General features: G+C 29.2%; 2 protein-coding genes and 1 long non-coding RNA gene across 3 annotated transcripts; 1 reads left to right on the plus strand and 2 right to left on the minus strand.

Moving 5' to 3' along the window:
• Positions 1–1,784: 1,784 nt before the first annotated feature.
• LOC113368358 lies at positions 1,785–4,646 on the minus strand. The gene is made up of 3 exons (XR_003366386.1): positions 4,523–4,646; positions 4,266–4,447; positions 1,785–1,910 (listed from the first exon to the last, which is right to left on the minus strand). It is a non-coding gene; the product is annotated as an uncharacterized LOC113368358 (long non-coding RNA).
• A 338-nt stretch (positions 4,647–4,984) lies between these two features.
• LOC113366411 (60S ribosomal protein L37) lies at positions 4,985–5,694 on the plus strand. The gene is made up of 2 exons (XM_026608009.1): positions 4,985–5,138; positions 5,331–5,694. Exon 2 carries the CDS (start codon positions 5,341–5,343, stop codon positions 5,620–5,622), a length of 282 nt encoding a protein of 93 aa, XP_026463794.1. The 5' UTR covers positions 4,985–5,138; positions 5,331–5,340; the 3' UTR covers positions 5,623–5,694.
• A 2,379-nt stretch (positions 5,695–8,073) lies between these two features.
• Positions 8,074–9,062, minus strand: LOC113366235 (cytochrome c oxidase subunit 5A, mitochondrial). Its single transcript, XM_026607806.1, has 3 exons — positions 8,843–9,062; positions 8,599–8,754; positions 8,074–8,538 (listed from the first exon to the last, which is right to left on the minus strand). Exons 1-3 carry the CDS (start codon positions 8,974–8,976, stop codon positions 8,373–8,375), a joined length of 456 nt encoding a protein of 151 aa, XP_026463591.1. The 5' UTR covers positions 8,977–9,062; the 3' UTR covers positions 8,074–8,372.
• Positions 9,063–20,738: the final 11,676 nt, after the last annotated feature.

Here is a 20,738-nt window from a genome sequence, read left to right on the forward strand (position 1 = left end):
CAAAAGTACTCCTGCGCTTTGTTCGTGCATTTTCCAGCAATTTGCAGGTACCCCCAAGACACCTATTCAATATAATAACATGTTGACATATCTTGATTATATATAATTATTGCTGCAATTATTATTAAAAAATACCTTTGCGGAAACTTGTATTGGAATAGCTAAATATTTTAACCCGCACTTGACACTTTTTTGGGTACTATAAAAACACTTTGCCATATTAAATTTCACAAATGTTCACTTAAACAAAATTAATTAATTAGAAACAACATGAGTTCACAAAGTTAGGTTATTCGTACAGCGATCAAATACTTGACAGCCACTTGCATGAACCACGAACAATTTGTAGTGGAAATTGAGTGCACATGAGCCATCTGTTTTTAAAAATTGAAACTACTCAGGACCAAAACAGTGCAACGCGCATTTGTTCGAAGATAACTCCCCATGGTAATATACATTTGTTCGGAGATAACTTCTTATGGTCTCGTCTCCACTGCACGAACGCGCACGCGAATACTGTTTTTGACATGCGCGAGGTTTGCTTTTGCTTGCAATAATTTAGTCTGCGCACATTGCAAACAGATTCGCCGTATGGATTCGTGCAATGGAGCGAGCCAATCATAGTCGCTCAGAGCGTGACTGCAGCGCCCATGCAGCGCCGTAATAAATATGAACTAATGACGGCTATCAGTGTGAGGTTTTCATGGGTTTTATATGTTTGTTAAAGAAAAAAAGATATTAAATAATTGTTATAAATAATAATAAACAAGATACAGTAATAATGTGAACGCCGAATGTTTATTGAAATTATTCAACGTACTTAAAACATAATTAAGTATATATATATTTTTTTTTTTAATTTCAATAATTATTACAACTGCTAATTTATTAACATCAAGTAATATTGATAAATAATAATATAAATTTAAATAAATAAAATTTATATTAATTTTAAATAATTAAGTATAATGATTAATTAAATAAAGAAATGCAGTAAACATTTTTAAGGTTAAGTGCCTCGAAGCTTATGTCATAATCTCGGAATAGTTCTTAATAAAAACAATATAAAAATGATAAAAATATTTTATCAATAGAATAAGTAAATAATAAATTAATTTATTAATTTTTTATTATTTTTGGTCAAACTAAAGACTTACAATAGATATTATTATAAAGACATGATTTGATTCCATCATCCATCAGATAAAATTGCAGGAAAAAAAAACTACTTTAACTTTTCGAGGCTATTAAATTGAAGGAAATATTGTTGGCAAGTAGATATAGGACTCAATACCTCGTCCGATTTTTTTCCTCTAATGAAATGTTCACTGCAAATGCGATCATAGGTCTTGGGAACCCACGGCGGTGATCCATCAACACTACAAATATATATTTTGCATTATTTCAACATTGTATTAAATAAACTGTTTGCAAAATAAACACTTTAGCGCTATGTAATAACTTTTATTTTTCTTTTAATCATAGAATTACAATTATTATATAATAAAATGTAATTAATATATAGATAATAGTTATACATAATCAATATACAATATATAAATATATATTTTTCATTATTTCAGCTTGTATTAGTTACATTGTTTGCAAAACAATTTTTTTCTAGTAAGCATTAAACAACAATAATATAACAATTTATTGACTTATAATTTTTCTTTTTGCTAAACATAACAATTTTACAACTATTCATAATACTCCTAATTGTATTTTTATGACAATAAGGTTATGATACTTACTTTAATCTTCTAACCGCAGCGATCCACTTTTCCGCTTTTCCCTTTGATTTTCTTTCCACTTAGCTGTAGAAAATGTATAGAATTTGCAGTCACTTTTTCTGCTAGTGTTTCTACAACCCACTATACAACAGCTTTGGTGGCTCATTTTTAATTATCCTATTTAAATTTGAAATAAACAAATATTTTATGTGTTTTCATTTAAAATTTCTGTTATAATAGCCAACTTTAATGCTCAAAGTAGCCACTACGAACGCTTCGGTCGATTTGACTTCCCCTTCCATGCCTTCGAACAATTTCATATATGTATTGTATAATGTCTATGGAGCCAATACATAGCGAATAGAATTTTTTTTTTTTTTTTTTTTTTTTTTTTATTATTTTAATAATTTTTACAACTGTCCTGAAACGGACAACAAGTAAAATTTTTGACGTGAAACTGAAGGCGTTGGCAAAATACAAATCATCTGACCATTGCCAGTGAATTGTCGAAGGTCTTATCTATTGTTGATTAATGCAGAAGAAATTTTCTTTTTAATCGGGCCCTGGTAGGGTTGTTCTGAAGTTTTCTCGCAAGCAAGTTTGGATGTTCAGCTAGGCGATTTCTATATTTGTGTGAGTAAGCGATTATTTCATCCTTAACTGTGCTAGTGCCTGTGTCTTTGTGTATTAACCAATTTGGAACATATTTTGGTGCTTTCAAAATTTCTTTTAATAACTTGTTTTGAAATCTTTGAATTATTAAGGCGTTTGAGTTGGAAGTTGATCCCCATAGCTGTATGCCGTATGTCCAAATTGGTTTAATGATGGCTTTATAGAGGTAAATTTTATTATGAGTGTCAAGTTTTGATTTTCGTCCAAGGAGCCAATGATATCTTCTTCTGGTTTCTTCTAGCTGCTTTCTCTTTTTCTTAATGTGTTCTTTCCAGGTTAGTCTCTTATCCAGGTGTAAACCTAGATAAGCGAATAGAAATTGATTCATAATTTAAAACTTATTTGAGTGCCATCTAACGATGCAGGTGTAAACTACGTGTCACTGAAGTGTCAAGTCGCCGGAATGAATATTTTTTACACATGTGTAATACAATTTGTTTAAACTTGTTTATAGCCAAAAACGAACTATAAATCATCTCTCAATTTAAATCAACATTTTGACCACATATTAAAATAAAATTGATATAGGGAACGGGCAAGCTCATAAAAATGTCAGTGAAAACGCCATGACTTCTCTGGGTGGCGAAAAAGTGCAAACAAGGATTCCAAACAAGATGGCGTTTGACAGGTTTTATTTCGTATTTTGACAGGTTTTATTCAAACTTATGTGCTTGTTAAAGATGGTTATTGCTTCTTATAATCGCAATTTTTATTTATTTCTAATAATAATGCGGTATATCTGAGTCACCAATCATGTGGTATATTAAGTGAAGAAAGCGCATGAATAAGAAAGTGAATTTTGTTATAATTAACGTAGAAGAAATAATTGCTTCGTTGGATATTCATTGAGGTATGTACTCATAATTAAAATGTATTTGCTATTGACCACCATATTAAAACAAACATGTGTTGCTTAAAGGTATGATAAAATTTTCAGACAAGGCCATAAGATATTTTATGATTTGCATGTTGTGTTATCAGCTGAACAAAGTTTAGATCTTTCTATTAGTACTTTGTTGCAGAATGAATCTCATATTTGATAGGATGTCAGGACTTACAGGATTTCTACACTGCAATTTGATTTGATTTATTGTTTTGTATTATTGCATTACTGCAGGTATGTTTGTTTTATTGCATAAAAAGATATTACTTTTAAAAGTTTTAGGAAGCTATTGTATCAGTATATGCACGGTTGAAGAATTTCTCCAAAATTTTATACCGATGAGCAGTATTTGCTAATATTGATAGAAGAGGGTCTCCTCCATAGATTGGTAATTATTTGTGTGAATTTAATATTACATACCTGTTAAAATTTTATACTTTAAATTATATGCTCTCAATGTTTTTTCTTTCAGATTAATTTAGGTACATATAAGAAGTATTCATCTTTGATTTCCAAAAGCTTTCAATTTATGTATTACATATAACATTTATGTACAGTTAATATTATTATACAAGCTAACAGTCATGATACATATATATTTAATCTAATATAAATTAACATTTCTTTCATTTACCATCCCCATCTTATCCAATAATGAAAGTTTGAAGATTCACCAAAATAGGACATAAAAAACAATATTTTCACCAGAAAATTGATAGTCCTTTGGTATATTACATAGAAGTTTTAAAATTTTCATTCTGTGTATGACTCATTCTACATGTATACGCACACTAGCTTCAAAGTGAGTTTAATTAATATCTCCTGGTGAAAATAATCCGTTTTAAATTTAATTTTAAACAATAGCATATGCACAAGTACTGCTATATTTATTAATTTGTCTAACTCAGTCCATATTGATGAAAATCCTGACTATAAAGTACAATTAAAAACTTTGTCTTTTTTACTCATGAATTTACCTTTGTCAGTTAATACAGCACATCCAGATATTACTTTTTTTTATTACGCCCGAGAGTACATTAATTTGGGTTGGAGTGATTCTGCCTAAGCCCACATTATTAACAAATGAAATAAAGCCATCTGGAGTGCAAATAAATAAGAACCTACTTTCAAATACCCTGGAAACTACCAACGAATGAATCTGAAAAGTAAAACCTAAAGCAATATAACTAATTTCTAACTTTCATAATTAGTGTTTTCTAAGAATCAAACTCACAAATGGATTTTTAATAATGTTTTTATGCATGTATATATGATCATTTAAGCAAATATTGATTTAATTTACTAAAGCCTCTTCAAACTTTGAACTTTCAATATTTTTCTGATTGAATATCCTTCCTGAATGTAAATAGTATGCATATTGGTAGTAGCAAACAAAATTTATATTTTGAATTTCATTATTCTTACCTCTGTTATTGTAAAATCATAAAAAATAAATGATGAAAATATGTAAGAAATATGAATTATTAAATGTTTAACCTAAAAATGCACGTTTTACGTCAAAACAAATATTAGTTGACAGCAAATTCAACTCATAAATGTGTCATCCGCCATATTTGTTGGAATCCAAGTTGCACTTAAAATCCGCTAGAGGAGAGCTTGCCCGTTCCCTATTTAATATCAAATTTACCCTAAGTGGATAGCCCCTAACATGACAATTTCCAATATTTGTTGGAGAACTTGAGCTCTGAAGTTGATCACAAGTGACAACACGATGTATTAAAAAGGTGAACGTTTCCTTTCTGTCGATAACACTCTAAGTGATAGATGGTGGTTTCGAGTAATTTCTAGTTTCGTGTCCATTTATAACATCCATCGCAAGATCGCTTAAGGTAATATTTAATATTTATTTTTAGAAGATATGAAATTTTGTCGTGTACATATTTTTATTTTAACCTTCAAAATGATGATTGTTTTTAGTCTCGTTCGTATGAACTCTTTGATTAATATTATTAATTCTGATTAATTTTTTGTTAATACATTTTTATCATTTACGAGCCACAATATATCAAGTCTTCTTTTAGGTAATCCAAAATGACCAAGGGAACCTCTAGCTTTGGTAAACGCCGTAATAAAACTCATACACTCTGTAGGCGTTGTGGTAGATCTTCGTATCATATACAAAAAAGTCAATGTGCTCAGTGTGGTTATCCGTTCGCAAAATTACGCTCATACAACTGGTCTATTAAAGCAAAACGTAGGAAGACCACTGGAACAGGCAGAATGCGACACTTGAAAATTGTTCGTCGCCGATTCCGAAATGGATTCCGCGAAGGTGGTAAACCTTCACCAAAACAAGTACCTTCAACGACTTAATTATCAAACAAATGATTAATGTGTAATGTACTTATTTATGAGTGATGTGGTAAATATATCTGTTACACATTATGTTCTTTGATATTCAAATTTGTTTTTTTTTTTGATAGATTTCAGGTGTTTTACATTAGCTTGAAATATGTTAAATACATTTGCTAGTTTTCCATTGTCGATAGTGATATCTTAAATATTAGTTTACCAAATATCAAGCATATTTTAAAATACTTAAAAACTAATCACTTAAAAATTAATTTTTTTTTACAACTTCCTGAAATAAGTTATTTATATGCTTTTTTTATATTTTTGTACATGTGAGTATAGAAATATTTGCATGTATACAATATTGACAATTACAGAAATAAATCAATTATTCATGTCTATTAAATGTTTATTATTTATGTTCTCGGGACATCTTAAATATAACTTACCAAAAAATTACTTAAGAATAAAAAATATGGAATTAACAAACATGAGAATAATATTTAAAATAATTAAAATAAAATTTACTTCTACATGTTTCTCATTTTTCTTTTTATTTAGAGTTCAGCATTGTTTTAAACAAATTTTTATTAATATCAATAATTGGTTTATTGACTTGCATTATTGCTTTTAATTTGTTGATGTTCCTAATCAAATCATTCAAAATGTTTCATGTTCTTTACATATGTGATAACCATGTCTAATGTTTCTATGGGGTGATGCCATTTCCATTTTGTAATGAAATAATTGATACTAAACATACTGATTTATTTTGTTTTTTTTAATTCAGGTGATATATTGATTTGTTATTAACACTTTTTTTTTCTTAGATGTTTTTGATATATGCTTTTGTATCTAAATTCATAAACTGGGTTTTGCACATATAAATTACAGTAGAACCTCGATTAATCGGACTAATTGTTGTCGATAAGCATTTGGATAATCGAATGTATGAAGAATAATGTCGTGTGTTTATTAAAAATAACAAATGCATACATAGATATCAACAAAAATCAATGTTTATTAAAAAATTGAAACTTCCTTATGTATGTATATATATATTAGATTACATTACATACATATACTAAATTGTAGCATTAATCGTGCAAAAATTCGAATTGTAGGTATTTACATACATAGAAATTGGTTGCGGTTAATAGTCCGTATAATCGCAAATCCGTATAACCGAGGTCCGGATAAAAGAGGTTCTACTGCAATGTAGAAACTACATTGTAGATATGCATAATGCCTTACAAATAACAATTGGTATGGAAGTATGATTACATATAATTTTTATAAGTCTGAAATATTGTTAACAAAAACATAACTTAGCAAAATCATACAATAAGTTGTACTAAACAAAAAATTTACTCTGTTTAAGCTTGTTTCAAGAAATTTTGTTCGAGTGACACATTATTGACTTCTGTTTATGAGTAATGCAATTCTACAAAAAATATTTTTATATATCCTTTATATATATATATATATATATATATATATATATATAAAATAACAAATTTTCTGTCAGCTTTTTAAAAGTTAATTTGAATAATATAATTAAATATATAATGAACTGTATAGAAATTTAAAATGTATTTTTTCTATGGTAAGGAAGAATGACTTCTCAGAGAATGAATCAAATTTAAAACTACTATGCACATTAACAAGCCAATTTTGTACTATACTAAAGGTGACAATATGTCCCAGGTTTGTTTAAAAGCAATTTTTATCTCGTATTGGGTCTTTTGTCCCAAAAAATTAATTGCCTGGCTGGCATTAGTGCTAATTTTAATAAGCGGATGATAAAAAAAAATATAAGTTATAAGACTTAACAGCGAAAAAAAAACATATCAGATTATAAAGTTAATATAATATACAATTATTCAAATAAAATGTCTATTTAAAAAAAACTTTTAAAAATTTTTAAGTTATTATTTAGCATATACCCTTATCGTCCCGGATTAGATTAACTACAAGTTGCCATTCTGGTTTTAACCTAAAAAAATATAAAATGTGTAAAAACAGATTTACTAAATTACTACCAAAAATATGAAATTTATTTGACAATTGAATGCTTGATTTTTATAAGGTGTTCAAGTTTCCACTCTAAGTGATCTAACCACAAGAAATATTACTAATTGTAAGTTGATTATATTAGAGGTCTGTATGCAGAAGATAATACAATGAAAAATTAGAAGTAGAATTTCTTATATATTTAAAAGAAATTTTATCTTTTAACATTTAATATGTTAACACTTTGTTGACCGGTTACAAGTTAACTCGTGTTTTTATGGCTGAATGTTGATAACCGGTCATGAGTTAATTCATGTTTGTAGGTAGGGCTAAACATTGCTGACTGAAACCAGATATATTTAAAAAAGCTGTTGTTTATCATTACATATAGATGATTTTTATACTATTTATCATATAAAAAAGCAATAAAAGTTTAATAATTGAAATTTTTATTGTTTTACTTCCACATGCTGTTATGATGTAATAGCCGGTGACATGAGAAATTTTCAATGAATTTACTGGTCTACAAAGCATTAAGTGCTGAAGCTATTTTACATATTGCTCATTAAAACTATTAAAAAAAAATTGGATAAAATTTTATATGTTTATTTCTACTCATACTTGAAATCTTCAAAGAAATTCATCAATCTGAATTATCAATCAATTAATTTTGTAAACATTCTTCAAGCTTATAAGCATCCTAATTGTAAAGGGATTCTAAACATTTTAATTGTAAAGTAAATAATTTCAGTGTTGAATCACTGTTCAAACACACTCTCCAAAGCTAGCTCAGGTTTATCATAACCAAGTTCCTCGGGTGTTTCAATTCCCAATTCACATAAAATAGGAGTGCATTCCTGTATAATATAAGGATAAATTTCTTTTTGCCGAGGTCCACACTTATCTTTGCAAGCCTCCAAGAACCTAAAATAAGGCATGTTAGAATTGTGAGAAGCATAAACAATTGTGTTTTAGACATCTTACCTCACTGCCAAAGCATAATCATTCAACCTACGGCAAGCCTTCATCGCAGCAATTATAATTTTTGGATCTGGAACCAAATCCATTCCACAAAGATCATTCATGGCCTTACGAGCCTCCCAGTGATCAATATCCGTTCTGTTGAAAAAGGCTTCATATCTGAAATAAAATATGTTCGAATGAAAACCATCAGTACTTTATTAATAAACGAGCATTTCGATGTTATGTACTTAAGTTACATAATCACCTGCAGTCAAATTCTTCATCTGTTTCAGTACTCCCATGATGCGCCATACGTTTTTGATTTACTGACACATTAGACGCAGGAAAAATATTTGCTCGAACAACTTTCGACAATCTTATTGCTCCGCTTCGCAACATGATTAATGGCAGTTTTTACTTTACGGTAAGTGTGACTCCGAACTCAAACGAAATGTCAGAAGGGAATTTATATTTCAGTATTAACAACCAATACAAAATAAAATAATCACGATTCGAAATAGTGTTACCCGACACGAAACAATATTTCAAACTTATTGTCAAAAATTGACAAAAGTGAAATATATAAATTTATTATTCTCAAAGGCTACTGAGTTTTTTTATGAAAATTTATTTTAGGATTATATGAAAATTTATTTACTATATATGATCAGCATTGAACTAAATATAGCAAGGATAAATGTAATAATGATTAATGAATGCATATTTAATTTAGTCTAATTTAATTTAGCTCCGTATTTCTAAAATGTTTAGGTACCTCCACTTTATACTTGTTTATCTATGGGTGCCCCACACATTTCTAATAAAAAAAGTTCTTAGTATTTGTATTATTAATAATTTAAATTAGTTTAATCACACTACACACCATAAATTCTTCGCGTTCACAATTATTTTTCAATTATCCTACCCCTAAATCTAATTCTCTCTTAAATTCGCCAATTTTACTTATGTCATCTAACTTTAACTTAATTAATAATGAAATAGACATTCACAACACTTCACCTAATCAAATAATCTCCATCTGCACAAGTTAATCTTTTTATTTTCTTTCAAATATCTCATTATTTTCTTATTCTGTTTATAAATATTATTGTTACATTCTGCATTATATGCAATTTTATCTTAGCATTTTATGTTACTAACTATATATTTTAATTGTTATTCATTATGTAAAATAATTGTATTTTTGAGTCCTCTTGGAGAAATCTGTGGGCTATATATTTAAATAAATAAATAAATAAATAAATAAATAAACAAGTATAAAAACTTGTGATACTCACGATCACACGAATAATATTTTTTGTCTAATAATATGCATTACTTATTTGGTGCACTCTAAATCTAAACCTGACTAAATTTGATATTATTAATTTCCACTAGGGTAAGTTATAGTAATGGGCCAAAAATTTTGCATTTCTTCAAGTTTTTCAGAGGTTTCTGAACATTTTGGCATACCTCAGAAAAAAAATTATGTGGGTGTGTATGTATGGAGACAATTTTTCGTCGACGATTTCAGGCGTACGGATTATCCGATTTGAATGATTCCTATTGATGATGAGACGTGCTGATTAGTTTTTGACGAAGACAGGTCTAGCGGCTTCGGAGATATTGTGCAAAAAGTGCTAAAAATTATAGATTTTGAGAGAATTAAGCATTCGAATTGAATGATTTAAAAATTTCAAATTTTGAGCAAAGAAATTTTTTTGGATTTCAATGATTTTTTTAATTTAATGCAAATTGCTAAAACTTCCCGTAACGTAACGAAATGTTCAAGGAATATTAAATGTTTTGAAATAAATTATTAAAAATTAATACTGTAACATTCTCTAATATTTGAATGATTCCTATTGAAGATGAAACGTGCTGATTAGTTTTTGACGAAGACAGGTTTAGCGGCTTCGGAGATATTGTGCAAAAAGTGCTAAAAATTATAGATTTTGAGAGAATTAAGCATCCGATTTGAATGATTTAAAAATTTCAAATTTTGAGGAAAGAATTTTTTTTTTATTTTAATGATTTTTTTAATTTAAGGCATTAAAACTTACCGTACCGTAACGAAATGTTCAAGGATCGGTTGATCCGTGTTCCCGAAATCGTCGATAAAAATTTGTAACCGCACATACATACACGCACGTACATACACACACACACATACATCCATTTTTTCTAAGGTATGCCAAAATGTTCAGAAACCTTTGAAACGTAAAGATATATAAAAAATTTCATTTTCTGGAAGTTAATAATTTGAACATAGCGCTATGCCCAGGTTCATCAGATGTAGCCGAAAACCCGCTAACAAGCTAATTATCATCAATATGCGACGTTGTAAATAGTAAAGTAGAACCCATGGCTAAACTGTCAGATATTTCCGAAAACGTCACTTTACAACGAAATGAGACATTAAAGAGCTTTAAAAAATTGATAAATGAACTGCACAAAATTGTTAAATCAAAGTCAAATATACATAAAGAAGTAAAGATAAAAACAGGCAACATAGCGGCTGTAATAAAAATATTTATTGATTTAGACAACCAATGGATAGAGGCGAAATTAACAATTTTCACATATATTCACGTTTTGAAGGTTTCTGAACATTTTGGCATACCTTAGCAAAAATGGATGTGTGTGTCCGTTTTCGGGCGCACGGATCAACCGATTTGAATGGTTTAAAAAATATTCGATTCCTATTGATGTGCTGATTAGTTTTTGGCAAAGGCAGGTCCAGCCCTTTCGGAGATACGGAGCAAAGAGTGCAGAAAATAGAAATCGAGTTTTTTAGAGAATGGAGCATCCGATTTGAATGATTTAAAACACATTCAATTTGTAATGAAGGGGAGAAGTTTTGATTAGATTTTGGCAAAGGCAGATCCAGCCGTTTTGGAGATACCGAGCTAAATGTGCAAAAAATAGCAGTTTTTGAGAGAACTAAGCATCCGATTTGAATGATTCAAAAAACTTTCAGCTTGTTTTGACAAAATAATTGCTTTTGGAAAATTAATATTTTAATTTTTGTCATTTATTTAATTCTGGCTAAAGTTCTAAAACTCACTCATATACTTTAAATAATTAATTTTAACTTTTAAAAATATTAGATAATGTTACAGTATTTATAATAATCTATTTGAAAACATTTAATATTTTTCGAACATTTTGTTACGCCTTAAGGTACGATGCCATACACAACTAGTTGATGATTGATTTGATATTAAAATATAACTATTAAATGCAGAGATAATAAAGAAGAATATCTCGTAAATGCATTTTAGTCCTAGGAATTTAGTTTTTTCTTAATTTTGATATCAATATATTCTTTTAAATATATGCATTCTTTGTCATTCCTAAATTTGTCATTCCATTGTCAATACTCGATCCTGTGCTTTTCTCTTCTTAGTTTTTAAGTTTTCAATATATTATTATTAGTCATTAAGTAATTAATATTAACAAGTTTTCCTCCTTAATTTGTAAAATATGTCTGTAATATATTTTAGTTAATATTAATCAGTTCTCTCTGTATAGTTTACAATTCTTCAAAAATATGTCCGTGATATATTTGAAAACATATTTCGTATTTTGTATGTTTCGTTCTTAATTCTAATATTAATTTTTTTCAGATGCTTTGGCTGTATTGATTATATGCACAAATGTAAGAGTAATACAAGGGGTTAATTTACAAAATGTACATGCGCTGCCATCTATAATCAAAGTTGCGCATTTCAATTAAGATAACGTCAAATTGCCAGGCATAGCAATCTATTTATACTTGTTTATCTATAGAGCCATCTATAATCAAAGTTTCAATATAATAATCTCCATGGTAATGACTATCTGCACCAGAGGGTTTTAAAATTTTCAAATGGATATACCTAAATCGAGTAAATGCCAATGCAAACCGCATTGGTTTTCACGTACACACATACTTTTTCTTGAACTCAAAGTCGAAAAAGTATCAAATTAACGTAGCACATTTTTTGGCAAAAAGTTAAAATTCTTGAAAACGTTAAAAAATTATGTTATTCAAGTACTTATCATCATGTACTTATGCATAGAAATTTCTTTGCGACTTGTTTCAATTTATGATGAACTATGGTTTTGTGTTTGCCGTGCCTGTACAAAAATCATGTGTGCAAGCGCCTTATGCATATAAATTGTGTGACTAACTTCCGCCTGCAACTCTCGTCAAGAAATAACACAGCGCACGCGGATATCTAATGCAATATAGAAGACAGAAAATATTACATGAGTATTAACATAAGCGCAACAGTGATAATAATTTAGTGTACATAAAATGTCAAATAATGGTGCACCAGAATGTTGGGAAATGCAAGCAGATAGTGGGTCTGGCGATCAAAGTAGCCCGCAAGACCCCAATGATTTGTCGGCGAAATTTTCCACGTTGAACGTAAATGCAATGGAGTTTGTGCCTTCTTTCTGTCTGCCCTCACAAACAAGTGATGTTGTAACTTCTATTAAATCATTACAATCAAGTTGTGAAGATAACTCATCCTCGATGCTACTGAATGGTAAATGTAATATTCTAGTTTGACAAGAAATATGCTAAACAATTCATTATATTTAGGTTAACTGTCTGAGATACTTACGACAAACAGTATTATTATTAACATATTTTTTATATTCTGATTACAAGTACATGGTGATCCATCAAAATCGCAAATGTATGTAACACATATCTGGAAAAGACATCTGGAAATATGCGATTTTTCTTAAATGCATCAAATCGTATGAATGGCAAATAGTTCCTTATATTTATTTCATATTGAATGTTAGATATATAATATATTCTAGAGCACTCAACCACTGATATATTAAGTTCTTTCACATCCGGAAATATGCGACATTTTTACTGCGATTTTTCTTAATTGCATAAAATCATAACAATTTATGAAGGACAAATAATTCCTTGTTTTTGTTTTGTATTCACTGTTATATTCTAGAACACACAACCACTAATATATTAAGTTCTTTCTATTTTGGCTTAATAATATTAGATAAATTTTTTTTTAATATATTATGAAGCTGCAATAACATTAAGTTTGTTCATTTAAGAAATAAGTTTATAGTTTTTTTTATTATAACGTAAGAGCAAAAAGCTACATTAATTGGATTATTACTTGAAAAGTGTGATATAAATTTGTTACATTGTATAAAATTGTATGGCATGGCCTTTAATAACATACTAGTTTTATTAATTTAAATATTTGATTTATTATAGTTACGTGAAATTAATGTATCGGTCTAATGCAACATAATTGATGAGCAACCTGCCGCCCGCCGTATGTTTTTTGCGTTTTGCCAAGCATTTCTCTACTGCAGATTAATTTTTCTATATATTTTATCGAATACGGCAGTAAAAACTAATTTTGTTCTCAGTCAAATACTGGTAAAAACAATTGTTTGTATATCCTTATAAAATAAATATTATTTTAAATATTAGTTTGACAAGCTTCAATATTGCAAGAATAATAGATGACTTGTCTATTATGACAAGAAATGAGAACATAGCTACAATGCATTTCCAAATTTAAAATGGGTTAAATCACCGTAAATTTAAATAATTCCTGAACAATTTAGAGCATGAATATGGCGATATGATTTTCAATACCAAATTACATTAGCTCAATAGAGGTGCAATGCTTAAAGGTGTATATGATCCAAATATTCAAATACAATTGTTCTTGAATATGAAGGAGTATACCTTTCTAATGTATTAATAATTCTAAGGTAATAATGAATGGCTTGCAATTTTAAATTTCTTATCAAAATCACTCACAATCTCAATCTCAATGTGGAACTTCAAGGAAGATATTTTATTTACAATTTGTATGATAAAATTCAATGCTTTGAGTGCAAATTAAAATTGTGGAAAAATATCTTTTACCTAATCTTGTTTCACTTCCCAAATTTAGAAAAAGAGAATGTGAACAATTTTCAATCTTGATTCTAAATGTTCAAAGCTAAGAGGACAGATGTTTTCATGGAAATGTTTTCTTCTTCTATTTAACATCTATGTAGGTACACCTTATGAAAACCATCATAGGGAAGTGATCAGTATGCAAAATAATACAGATTAAGAAACGTATTTTTTCAGTAAACATTGAAATATTTTGTAAATCTCATGTCAATCCTGAGAAATTTCCGCTTTTGAATAAAAAATACACAAAGAAAATTGTCTTTTTTTGGAATACGTACGTGTGCAAACAATTAAACAAATCCACAAAAGGAAAGTTGCCGGAAAATAATTATTTAATTCAGAAAAATTTCCAGATTTCAGTTTTTAAATGTTTCTCAATATTTTGCTCCCCCAAAGAAAATGCAACGGCAAATTTCTAATTAAAGTTATCAAGTAAATTAGTTTTGTTCAACTATTATTTGATGTCATTTTCAATCAATATTTATATCATACACTTGTAATTATATAAATATATACTTTTTTAAATTTTATATTTTTGTGGTTTTCTTGTTTCAATTTTGTTGTAATAACATTATTTCCGCGCTCAGTCAATGAATGTTTTTGACATAATTTTAGATCAATTGTTTGCTTTTATGAAAAAGCTTAATTAATAATTAATTATTAAAAAACAATTTATTAACTTCCCGTAGAGTAAGTTATAGTAATCGCAAAAATATCGAAAATGATAATTTTTATATATCTTTACGTTTCAAAACCTTCCTAACATTAGCCATACCTTAGAAAAAATGGTTGTGTGCGTGTGTGTGTGTGTGCGTGCGGATATAAATTTTCGTCACCGATTTCGGGAACACGAATCAACTGATTTGAATAATTTAAAAAACATTCGATTAGTATTGAAAAGGAGACGTGCTGATAAGTTTTTGGTAATGGCAGGTCCAGCTGTTACGGAGATACGGATCAAAGAGTGCAGAAAATATGAATCGACGTTTTGAGAGAACGACGGAGTATCTGATTTGAATGATTCAAAAAACATTCAATTTGTAATGATTGGTAGAAGGTGTGTTTAGTTATTGGCAAAGGCAGGTCCAGCCGTATTGGAGATACAGAGCTAATTGTGCAAAAAATGGCAGTTTTTGATAGAACTAAGCATCCGATTTGAATGATTCAAAAAACTTTCTGCTTGTATTGACGAAACAATTACTTTTGGAAGAAAAATATTTAAAAAAAAAAATAAATTTGTATACCGAAAATAATTCAGATTTTAATTTTAATTCTTGCTAAAATTCTAAAGCTCACTTATGTACTCTAAATAAATAAATTCTTATAAATATTAGACAATGTTACAGTATTAATTTATAATAATTTATTTATTTCTTTCAATTTATTTTACATCCATACGTTTTGGCTATAATCTTCATTCAGTGGAAACTAAAAATAAAATTAAAAACTAAAACTATTGAATTTGGTTTCCAATCTTGGGCATTTTTGCAAAATAACTCTTTCATGTACTTTTGTTGTTGGTAATTGAAATATTACGCCGTTGTAATAAATTTCTTGGATGCATATTAATTGAGTGCTTATATAGGTGGCACCTCCGAGACGGAAGCATGCCCACGTATTGAAGAGCCTCCTCCAGTCCCACCATCCTTAGAAACGGTCAGTGAATCTTATAGTCCAGCATTAATTACACCTACTGGTTCTGGTGGTGCAGGAACACCAACTGCCGATTCATGGGAAGCTGAAGCTGAAGATACTATTCTCACTCCAGATCAAGAGGAAGATGAGGTTTGCTTTCCTTTTATTGGTGATACACCTATATGAATCGAAAATATAATGAAACCTAAATATTATTTTGGAATTACATTCAATAAATGATGAATTCAAAATTTATTAAATCGATATCACCTGGATATTTTAATAAATTGATAAGGGTTTCTTCTCCGAACAATTAATCCAATAAATAAGTTTTTTTGTAAATGTTTAATTACTACGTTTCGGAACTGAGTACATTCCATCATCAGATTCTTCTGTCTGTTATGACAGTATTTAACTATTTGGTATTGGTATTTTGCCTTGAGGCAAGTTGCATGAACTTCCCGATATGTGTAAATAATTGGCTTAATCAATGAAAAATAAATTAATTTATGAGTGATTAAAAGTATTCCGAGTGGATCTATTACACATAATTGATCACGAACGAACACGTTAACTTGGAGTATTTTTTAAAAGCAAAATTTAAAAAAAAATTATAATTGAACCAGTTTCCGCGGGACTTCAATGGTGTAGTATGTTCATTAGGACCAAGTACTTTATCATTATACCAAGTAAATCATCCAATTTTAATTTTAACAAACATCAAACTATTTGTCGAATACTCATTTTTTCAAACTTTGATGAATTTTTAATATTAAACTATTTGTCGTAAGGCCATAATATCTTAGTAAGTTCTATAAGACCATGATATATATCGCCAAAAGTTTCATACAAATCAGCTTAAATTTTTTAACTTTCCGTAGGGCAAGTTATAGTAATCGCAAAAAAATCGAAAATGAAAATATTCATATATCTTTACGTTTGAAAACCTTCTGAACATTTTGGCATACCTTAGAAAAAATGGATGTGTGTGTGTGTGTGTGTGTGTGCGTGCGTGCGTGTATGTATGTGTGTGCGGATAGAAATTTTCGTCGACGATTTCGGGAACACTGATAAAGCGATTTGAATAATTCAAAAAACATTCGCTCGTATTGATAAGGAAACGTGGTGATTAGTTTTTGGAGAAGGCAGGTCTAGCCGTTCCGAAGTAATGGGGCAAAAAGTGCCAAAAACGGTAACTCAGTTTTTAAGAGAACTGAGCGTCCGATTTAAATAATTCAAAAAACATTTTACTTGTATTAATAAGATGAACAACTGATCAAGTTTTCATGAAGGCAGGTCTAGCGGTTTCGGAGATCTAATGAAAAAAGTTAAAAAAAATGCCATTTGGCAGTCAAAAATGATCATTAGAAATTTTTTTTACGAACATTAAATCCCCTACCCCATCCAATTTCAATACTAACGTAGTATATTCTGTTTTTTTAATTCTTGTACTGACTGTGCTTTCCAATATATTGGACAAACCTCGCAATATGTACTCAAAAGAATGAGAAAACATGAACTAAGTGTGGTCCACCATAAACAAAAAAAATTCAAAAGTACCCTAGTACAGCACTCTATTGAAAACGTTCGTTTAATTCGTTTAATCGTTTAATTTTACTCCAAAGATCTTATATCATGAAAGTTGCATGTTTAGGAGATTATTTGCGGAAAGTTGCCTTATTCTTATGAATGTTTCTAATAGTGTCAACATTAGATCAGATCACAATCTATTACATGATTCATATTTAAATTTTTTACATTTTTTGACAAACAATTAATATCGACTTCCATTTAAGATCAATAATTTAAGTATTCACATCCTAACATATAAAAACACACACATACAATCTCACAGTAGTTCTCAAGGGTTTACACGTGTTGCGTATGACTCAGATTTAGTTAGTTCGTTTCCAATAGCCGATCTCATAACATCGAGAGAATAATATTGTTTGGGTTTTCAAATAATAATTTTACAAAAGACAAAACTTATAGTAATTTTGATTTACAAAATTTACCTATTAGGCGGAAAAGTAACTCATAAATTCATTTTTTGTTAAAATCTTGTTTAGTGAAAAAGTGCTAACGTATATTCAAACATACAGGTAATTAATTCAATTTTGTCATTAACCTTTTCTTAAAATTTTCCATAACTTTCAAAAAAATTTTTATCATTTTTAATATCCTGTTAGATAATCCACTCATTTATTTTTATTATTTTCATTTTGATCATATTATCATAGTTGTGTACATTATTATTTTGTGCAATAATTTATTATTTAAGAAAAATCCATTTTCTTTTTTTAAACATATTGTTTGCTTAAATCTCATCAAGATCATGTTTCTTGACAGATGTCCTGAAGATGGAACGTACCTAGTTCCGAAACGTCGACAGTAAATAAATAAATAAATAAAGAAAAAGTTTTTTAAAAAACTTTTCTTGTTTTTTATTACTTTTGGATTCTTGTTCGAAACTCTACAATATATATATTAGGGTGGTCCTTAACAAGAACATTTTCGAATTTCTTTGCTCCCACGGGCGCAAAAGCTTCCAAATCAATAAAAAATGATTCTCTAATAGTATTAGCTCTTTGTATAAACATTTAGATAGAGCGCACAATGATTTTTATATGTACTAAGTTTCATATATTTATTTCTAAAATGTGACATTAAATTAATTCGTGCGCCATCTGTCGCGTCACTCAAATATTATGATACATGGCATCGTGCCTTAATGCAAATTGCTGGGACTTCACGCACCGTAATTGAAAATTCGAGTAATGACATTAGTGAGAATTATAAGAATTATGCTTGGTTAAGTCTACGAGCAATTCTTGGTGCAAAGAATAATGATGTACACGCACTGAATTTCACCATTCAATCAAAAATTGCTGGCGATTTGGTAACATACCAATGATTCCGACTGGTCTTCCGTTTGACTTCAAACGATTGCAATTTCCAGTTCACCTTGCGTTCGCAATAATAAGTCGCATGGCCAATCGCTTAGTGTTTGCGGGATAAATTTCAAATAGATTATTTAGAAAATCATTGTTTTTCACATGGGCAGTTACACGTTGCCTGTTCACGAGTTGGAAAATTATCTGCTTTGTTTGTTTTAATGTCAGACCAAAAAACAAAAAATGTGGTTTACCAAAGAGCACTTCAATGAAATGGATAATTTGTGGATTCACTTTCATTTACTTAGAGAAGTTTCACTAAAAAACACTTCATTTTTGTAATCGAAATCAATTCATTACTGTTGTGTAATAAAATCAAATTTTTCCTTTTCAAATATAAAACAAACAAAAAAATTCTTCATCTTTCTCACGAAACCATCTGGTGGCGAAACGGAGTTCGTCGGGCTTGCTAGTATGATATATAAATTAGACAAGGATGCATCAGTAAACACAGCGGAAGTGTATGCCATAAACAAATGCATAAAATTCATTGATACAAATGCCCTGAACCAGTCTGCCATAATCAGTGATAGCAGATTGGAGCTAGAAGGCATGTTATTGCTGGAAAATAACCCGACACTGATTATATTAGACTCTCTCAATTATATATAAGATAATAGTAAAAAATTGTGAAATAAATTTTATGCGGGTGAAATGCCATGTAGGGATAGCCTAGCCGGTAACGAGGCAGCAGATAGTGGCGCCAAAAATGCAATTGATACTGGCATCTCTGCAGAGGATGGGTTATCCTATAAAGACAAAAAATTATTGTTTATTAAACAGGTTTCAAAACAGATCACAGGTAAATTCTACGGCATAATACAATAAGCAATATCTATCAGACCATGGTATGACTAGTTTACTGAATATCGATCCTTTTTTTTTGACGATATGTAGGCCAATTTAACCATACATACACTCCGTTTTATCTGAGTAAAATTGAGATCAATACCGCTCCTAATTGCTATTGCTTGGGTCTATCAATGTGATGAAACTAATGCAAAAGATAACTTATTTGATATTTATTATTCGATAAAAAATTCTAGGGTTAACTGAACAATTTATCAATTAGACTTAAACAAAGATCCTTTAAATAAAATAAGCACATAATTTTAATAAAGATAATTTTGTATGTGGTAAATATATAATAAGCTTTTCGCTAAAAGCAAGTAATCGCAAATATTTTTTTGCAAAAAATAATGCATGGAACTGGAGGTAGTACAGAAAACTGCTAAGGAGGTGAAGATATCTTGCAAAAAATAAAGGATCATGTTGGGTAGCACTTATTTGTTAATTATGACGAAAAAATCATAAAGTAATATATATTACTTCTTAAAAAAAAAAGGATAAATATGACAATTCTTATTATAAAATCATGACATGTAGCGTGTTTTTTTTAATTCTTGGAACACACCCCCTCTTTTTGTACTAGTTTCTTGTTCCATATAACACGGATTCGCATAACACGCTAATTCTTTGGAACATATCTACAGTGTTATGCGGGGGTTACCTGTATTTAAAAATATTTATGTATATGTATTTGTGTCAATTGTATGTGTTTGCATATTCTTTTCAGGAATGTGAGGATGGAGATGAGATAGCTAAAATTCCAAAAAAAAAAACTT

Source organism: Ctenocephalides felis, unplaced genomic scaffold, assembly GCF_003426905.1.
Source record: "Ctenocephalides felis isolate EL2017-DRISC unplaced genomic scaffold, ASM342690v1 CF-g0.4_SCAFFOLD_01170, whole genome shotgun sequence".
In the NCBI taxonomy this organism is placed as follows: Eukaryota; Metazoa; Arthropoda; class Insecta; order Siphonaptera; family Pulicidae; genus Ctenocephalides; species Ctenocephalides felis.